General features: G+C 39.9%; 1 protein-coding gene across 4 annotated transcripts; it reads left to right on the forward strand.

Annotated features, from left to right (window-relative positions):
• Positions 1–1,662: 1,662 nt before the first annotated feature.
• Positions 1,663–7,195, forward strand: LOC149258961 (disease resistance protein Roq1-like). Of its 4 annotated transcripts, none has more exons than XM_089416964.1 (7): positions 1,663–2,492; positions 2,671–3,772; positions 3,933–4,292; positions 4,462–5,956; positions 6,086–6,400; positions 6,509–6,625; positions 6,774–7,195. In XM_089416964.1, the coding sequence occupies exons 1-4, from the start codon at positions 1,981–1,983 to the stop codon at positions 5,872–5,874; spliced, it is 3,387 nt and encodes a 1,128-aa protein (XP_089273090.1). In that variant the 5' UTR covers positions 1,663–1,980; the 3' UTR covers positions 5,875–5,956; positions 6,086–6,400; positions 6,509–6,625; positions 6,774–7,195. The 4 variants fall into 4 exon arrangements, with proteins under 4 accessions (XP_089273090.1, XP_089273099.1, XP_089273083.1 ...); XM_089416973.1 differs by having other exon boundaries at positions 6,086–6,331; positions 6,774–7,194; XM_089416957.1 differs by having other exon boundaries at positions 6,086–6,625; positions 6,807–7,195.
• Positions 7,196–7,582: the final 387 nt, after the last annotated feature.

Below are 7,582 nucleotides of genomic sequence, written 5' to 3' on the forward strand. Positions count from 1 at the left end.
GGAATGCATAAGCGGTGAAAAGGTTCTCATTTTACAACATTTTTTAATTATAGTCGACATTATTTTTCTATTTAGAACATACTTTTTAATTTTATTTTAAAGGAGCACCGAAGGATGGACAAACTTACACATCCCCAAATACTGGGCTGAAGAATGAGCTTCTAGACTCAACTAGTTAAGAGGAAATTGTGAATTTGTTTTGAAAATAATGTTTATTCGTTTTTAATAAATTTATTTTAGAAATAATTTTTATTGGCTATTAAAGATATTTCTAATTCATATTGAAAAAGAATGTAAAGATACTTGGTATAATTTTAAAATTAGGGATTCAATAGCTCTCAATCTTTGATTAAGAGGTTGGTGAGGAGGAAAGTTTTCCCAAAAACTCCAGTTTCCATTTGTATACTCCTCTAAGTTGAGTTCCAGTAAGTTTTGTTTTCATTTAGTTACTTAAAGTCGCATGTAAATTTATAAATGGGATGATGTTTATTACATTACGTATAAACATCACGTTACAGTGATTGAGTGATCATGAATAACTTAGCGAGTTACTTTAGCATTTGTGTTGTTTCATTCCAAATTCTTACTAGAACTAGAATAATAACTGGTAATCCACCTCCAAGTTACAATTTGTTTAGTAATCCATGCAGCATTGGAAGTGTGAAATGCGGTGTAATATTTTCCTTAGAAGGGAGTATCCGGGTCAAAGTTGCATTACACGCAAGAAAGTAATGTGAAAGTTCATTCTTGAAATAAACAAGAAAGTAAATTATTGTGGACCCCACAAGCTAATTCTCGGGGAAAAATTGGAAGTTAAACCATTGTGGAGTCCACGCTAGTGGAATTTCTTGGGAAAAAGCATGAAATTTAAACCCTACGCAACGATAATATATTTTATTTGGTTTTATAGTTTTTAATTTTTTTTTGGTTTTATAGACTATATTTAATCTTGTAAACATTAAAATTTCATTTTATTTTACAGTGAAATTTTTTTAGCCAAAAACATGAAACTTAAACCCCGATCCAATGAGAGAATAGTGAAATGATTGAAATGAAATCGTTTTGATGACATTTACTTAAACCCCGATCCAATGAGAGAATAGTGAAATGATTGAAATGAAATCGTTTTGATGACATTTAGGGTCTCTTGATTTGAGGGATCACTTATTATGGCTTAATTTATATTTAAATTTTTTTCCATGTTGATTTTGCTTTTATGAATCTCGATTTTGCTGTTATGAATTTTGAGTAAGAAATTTGTTGTTTTGTGAAAATTAATTTTCTTTGAAAAAACATGAAAGTTAAATCTATTGTGAACCCCAAATGCAAAAAGATATTTTCTCAAGAAACTGAGTGTAATAACACTTCAAATTTGTGTTTAGAAAATAATCAAAATTCTCGTAATTAGAAAACTCAGACAGTTTTGGTAATTTTTAATGGTGTTAATACATTTCCACCGTAAAAACAGTGTCGAAGCCCTCGTATCAATTTTTTGGAAAAATAAAAACCAGATTCCAACGAATTTTGGCCATTTGGCGCTAGATAAACAACCCTTTGCTGAGACCATGAACCGTGTGGACCTCACACGCAAAGAGAGAGATTCGCTGTAGACAATTAACCGTGTGGACCCCAACCAGAAGACACGAAATTCCAGGAACTTCATCTGCACCTGCTACTGTTGTGTTTTCTTCCTCCTGAATGCGGTGGTGGTGCAAGCATCTAGCAGAAGGACGATCTATTTTTCGCGGCACTCCCGAGTTTTCTCCCATTACGATCCTCTCCACATTTTCTGGTAGGCTCCTAAATCCATCTCCACCCTCGCATTTCGAGTCTCAAGTTGCTTCGGCCATTCAGAGTTGACCAGTTTCTATTTCTATTTCTGTAACATTTGGCTTTCCATACCCAACGCCTCCATCCTGGATTCCCAAAACCCACTCTGGAATTGAAATTGAAGATCAGCGTTATTCTCCTGCAACTACGATGGACGCTTCTTGCGCCTCCTACAACTACGGTGTGTTTATTAACCACCGTGGTCCGGACACCAAGAAGACCTTCGCTAGTTATCTCTACCGTCGTCTTCTTGTTCATGGATTCAGACCCTTTTTAGACCATGAGGAATTGAAAGAGGGCCTCAATTTTCCTTCCCAAATAGTGGGCGCTATTCGAAGTGCCTCGATCCACGTGGCCATCTTTTCTCCTACTTATGCGTATTCCCAATGGTGTCTGCATGAACTCGTCCTCATGCTGGAAACGGGGGCTCCTATTATTCCTATATTTTACCATGTTGAGCCTGCTGAGCTTAGGTGGACCGATCAGAACAAAAAAGGAGTTTATGCTGAGGCCCTGGACAAACTCCAAAAGAAAAAAACTGTCGACTCACAAACGCATGAAGAGAAGTCACGATATGACTCTGCCACTCTTCAAAAATGGAGAAATGCTCTTTCTACTGTCGCAAACATAAGTGGGTTTGATTTGAAGGGCAAGTTTAACGGGTAAGACCCTCAATTCTTTCTCTGTGTCTACAATATATAACATGTATATGTATTATGATGATTTGCCCTATGGTTTCAATTATTTATTTATATATTTTGGTGTTTTTTTCTTGCGATGAGGGAATTTGCCCTATGGTTTCAATTATTTATTTATTTTGTTTTTTGGGTGAATATGCAGTGATGAGGGGCATATGTTAGAGAAGATAGTTGAACAGGTGGTGTTTTTGAGTAAAAAGCCAGGGTTGTATGTAGCCAAATATCCCACTGGCTTAAATGACAAAGTCACAGATTTTGAAACTACAATTTTAAAGCAGCAGCAGCACACTGGAGAAGTCCAAGTGGCGGGCATAGTAGGCCTGGGTGGAATGGGGAAGACAACGTTGGCTTTAGAACTCTTCAATAGAAAGAGTTCGAAGTACAATAAATTTTATTTTTTAGCAGATGTTAGAGAAAAGGCTAATAAAAGCTCATTACATTCCGTGCAAAGGGAACTTGTGAGGGGCCTGACTCAAAAAGATCTGGATATAAATAACATTTATGAAGGCAAAAGTATGATTGAAAATTATCTCAAATCTTTTCATGTGTTTTTAATTTTAGATGACATAGATCATGAGGATCAGCTAGAGGCCCTTTTACCAGTTAAAGATGTTTTAAGATCCGATAGCTTTATTTTGATTACATCTCGGTATAAGGATGTCCTCGAAAGGTCAGGAGTGGAACAGTCATGCATTTACAAGTTAACAGGCCTTCCTAGACAACATTCCCAAGAGCTCTTTTGCTCGTATGCCTTCAGTCAAACCCATCCACTGCACGGATTTGAAGATCTTCTAGATCGGTTTCTTGAGGTATGCGATGGACTGCCTCTAGCTTTAAAAGTGCTTGGGGCACTTCTCTTTGGAAAACCTGAACCTTATTGGGAGGCTAAACTTTATGAATTAAGGGTTCAAATAAAAGTTTCACCTGATATAAAGAGCAGGTTAAAAATTAGTTACGATGCACTCAGCGAAGTGGAGCGGAAGATCTTTTTAGATATCGCCTTTTTTTTCATAGGGGAAAACAAAGCGAGTGCCATAGCAGTTTGGAACGAATCAGGCTGGAACGGATTGCTGGGGCTTACAAATTTAGAGGGCAAATGTCTGGTTGAAGTCGATGATAAAAATGTTATACATATGCACGATCAACTCCGAGACTTGGGAAGAGACATTGCAGAGGAAGAATCGCCGCGCCGTCTTTGGCGTCCCACCGGGAACATTCATGATTGGTTGCACAAGCAATCATATGTAAGTCCCTAATCATTCAAACTTTTTAAATAGTTCACCTTTCTTCTGTAGAAATCTGTATACAGTTTTCCATTTATCCATTGTTTTTCACCTTCAAAATATTTAAATTTAAACATAGGAAGCTGTGTATAGTTTATTAATTCTGCAACCCAATGAACAGGTTTTAACCGAAGCACGCGGAATTGGGCTGCTCCCTGAAGGGCATAGCACGAGCTCACAAAAGTTGTCATGGTACCAAAGGAATTATCAGACGTTGGGAAACCGAGCGATGCAGTTTTGCAACAGACTGTACGATAAACTTGATTGTTTTCTTGGTATTGGTGTCATTAATTTGCAACTAGTTGAGGCTAAAGGGCACCTGTTGGATCGTATTTTGCGGGTGCGCTCTCCAAATCTCATATGGCTTTCCTGGCGTGATTGCCCCTACACTTGCATACCGTCCTGGATTACAATTAAGAACTTGAGGGTTTTGAAAGTGGAGGGGAGAGTATTGGAAACATTGTGGCGAGGCAAATCGCAGGTAACTCTAAACTTTTTGAGTTGATTTGTGTGGTCATTACCTATTGATATTGCATAATAGCCCCGGTCTCCAATGATGTCGGACGGTTTTTCTAATGATAATCATATTTGTCATTGTTACAGTGTATATATCTTTTTCTTATACTAGAAATACTTGCTTGATCTTCCAGGCACCTTTACAGTTGCAGGAATTAGAGATTATTGATGCGAACAGGCTGTCCAGCATTCCGAAGTCCATAGGGCAGCTGAAGCACCTGGAAAGGATCGTTATTGATTCTTCCTTTCTTGCTACATTGCCAAAAGAATTCGGTCATCTGAATTCGTTGAGGGCCTTGGTGTTACATGCGGGTCCATTGAAGTCATTACCAAATTCTCTTGGTAAATTGACGAATCTCCACCATATGGACCTCTCTGGGTGCGAGAAATTGGTGAGGCTGCCAGATACCTTCAGTGGCTTTACGAACCTCCACCACATAGAACTGCGTGGGTGCAAGAAATTGAAGAGGCTGGAGGATTCCTTCTGTAGCTGGACGAACCTCTACCACATGGACCTACATAGGTGTAGGAAATTGGAGAAGCTGCCAGATTCTTTTGGTAGCTTGACGAATCTCCACCACATGGACCTGTCTAGGTGCGAAAAATTGGAGAGGCTGCCAGACTCCTTTGGTAGCTTGACGAATCTCCACTCCATGAACCTTTATCGGTGCAAGGAATTGGTGAGGCTGCCAGATTCCTTCGGAAGCTTGGTGAACCTCCGCCGCATGGACCTGAGTTATTGCAAGAAATTGGAGAGGCTGCCAGATACCTTCCGTAGCTTAACTAACCTCTGCCGCATGGACCTGGAGTGGTGCGAGAAATTGGAAAGGCTGCCAGAGTCCTTCGGTAGCTTGACGAACCTCCGGCGCATGGATCTGAGTGGGTGCGAGAAATTGGAGAGTCTGCCAGATTCCTTCGGCGGCTTGAATAACCTCCACAGCATGGTCCTGTCTAAGTGCATGAAATTGGAGAGGCTTCCAGATTCCTTAGGTAACTTGACGAACCTTCGCCGCATGGACCTGAGTTGTTGCAAGAAATTGGAGAGGCTGCCAGATTCCTTCGGCAGCTTGATTAACCTCCACAGCATGGTCCTGTCTAAGTGCTTGAAATTGGAAAGGCTGCCAGATTCCTTAGGCAGCCTGACTAACCTCCGCCGCATGGACCTGAGGTGGTGCGAGAAATTGCAGAGGCTCCCGGATTCTTTCGGGAGTTTAACCAGCCTTAAATATTTTAGTGCTTCCTTTTGTTCTAATTTAACAATCAGTAGTGAAACATTTGGAAATATAAGAACGCTCGAGCATGTAGATCTTACCCGCTGTAAAAAAGTTGAAGTATGGCCCTCGCAACTGACACATCAAAGGTCCCTGAAAACATTGAAATTGATGGGCACAAATTTCAAAGAATTGCCAAATGTAATTGAGCTCCCCAGTCGTTTAGAAATTCTGTGGGTAGGAAACCCTGTGCTGGACATGGTGATGCCTTCGCTGGGTGACCTACGGAACCTGAAGGAATGGGGTCTCGACTCTCGAGAATTGCCAAGAATTTAAGTGTTTGTCGGCTTCCCTTCAACGGCCCAGTCACTTGACTTGGTTGAAGGTGGCTGGTTGTCCAATAATCCAAACCTCAGAGGTATTATTATAGCTGACTTTGAATTAATTTAGTTCAAATAATTTTCAATTTACGACACGGTAACTTTAACATTTTACTTTTCTATTTTTTCTGTGGAATTTTTAGTCATGTTTATCTCTCATGTTGCAGATGTTATTGGGCACATCGTCTATGAGGCACATCGTCTATGAGGCACCCTGTACGAGGGTCCAGCAGGAAGACGTCTATTCATTTATTGGCAAAGAGGAAAAAACAACAGCAGTCTCACACACAGGCTCAACTTAACATGATCACATTGCCTTCACATTCAATGGTGGAGATCGTTCCATTGCATCCGAGTTCCTTGTGACTTTTTCCACCGACACCATGGTTTCACTCCAAAGAAGAACAGAGGAGGTTTCCAATCCTCTCCCCTTTCCTCTGCACAGATGTTCATTCCTGCTCTGAAACATATGTAGCTTTCTGGTGCGCTCGTCTGTTCTGAGAGTGTTTCTTCCACCCTGAGGATTTCTTGTGAAGTCCATTTATCATTTCACTCATGCTGAGTCGCTGACCACATGAATATCAATGCAGGATACCTCAAAAAATATGATTTGTGTGCAACATAGGGGAAAACAATGTAAGTGTAACAATAACTGATCCATACAGCATAGAATACAGTGATCCAGGCATCAAAAGCAGCCAAAAATGGTCAGTATTGTCAAGTTTCCAGTGAAGTTTTTTCAATTTCAATTTGTTTTTTTTTTGGTTTAAAAGGACGGGTGCTGGTAGGAAGCAAGGGGATCAGGACGAGGTTGGTCACCTTATGGTTCTTCCCATCTGGTTGTGGCTTCTGCAGGGCACCTTCTCAAAGGTTTCTTCATAATTGCAGGTGTGAATCCCTGCACAAAAGGTGGAGATAATTTTCAGAAAGCAAATGCTAAATATATGCACAGTGGAGTTGCAGCAGGTCAGTGTTTAGTTTGTAGGAATTGGGATGCTTGTTGAGACTGGAGTTCACTCAATTTCCTTGATTAGTACATGGATAATGAATGCTGCCTACCCGGTATTCTATGGTAGCATTAGCTAAACCAGAGTATGGTGTGTATCAAATGTTTGCTTTTAATATTTTAAAAATGAGTTTGCAATATACCTCGAGCAAGTTCTAGAAGAACTGGGTTTTAGACTGAAGTGGCTTTCAAAGGAAATGCGCTGGTAAGATGAATCCCTTGAGATTATTTGGTCACTGAGATAAACAGAGTATATAATGCAATCTCCATTTGAGATTTATCAAAACTTTTTTTTATTAGCCATCGATTGTTGTAGATCACCCTTCTAAGCAGCCTATAATAATAATACCAGGAAAAAAAACCTACTGCAGTGGGCTAATCGTTAACTGACTCGCCCCTTTCCCCTAATACCAGGAAAAAAAACCTACTGCAGTGGGCTAATCGTTAACTGACTCGCCCCTTTCCCCTTAAACCCGTCGGCTAATCATAAACTAAATCGCTTCTTTCCGGTCGTCTTTTCAGGTATGATTTTTGACCAAATCTGGCGTTCTAAAGGGTAATAATTACAACTTTCTTAGAAAAACAATTGCGATTTAAACTCCTTTTTTCGGAGTTTTCGAATCGATTCAAATTGTAGTTTGCATGACTCATGAAATTC

The sequence above is a fragment of the Pinus tabuliformis genome, chromosome 6 (genome assembly GCF_031772625.1).
Source record: "Pinus tabuliformis cultivar Carrire ecotype Pingquan chromosome 6, CPIR1, whole genome shotgun sequence".
NCBI classification, from domain to species: Eukaryota; Viridiplantae; Streptophyta; class Pinopsida; order Pinales; family Pinaceae; genus Pinus; species Pinus tabuliformis.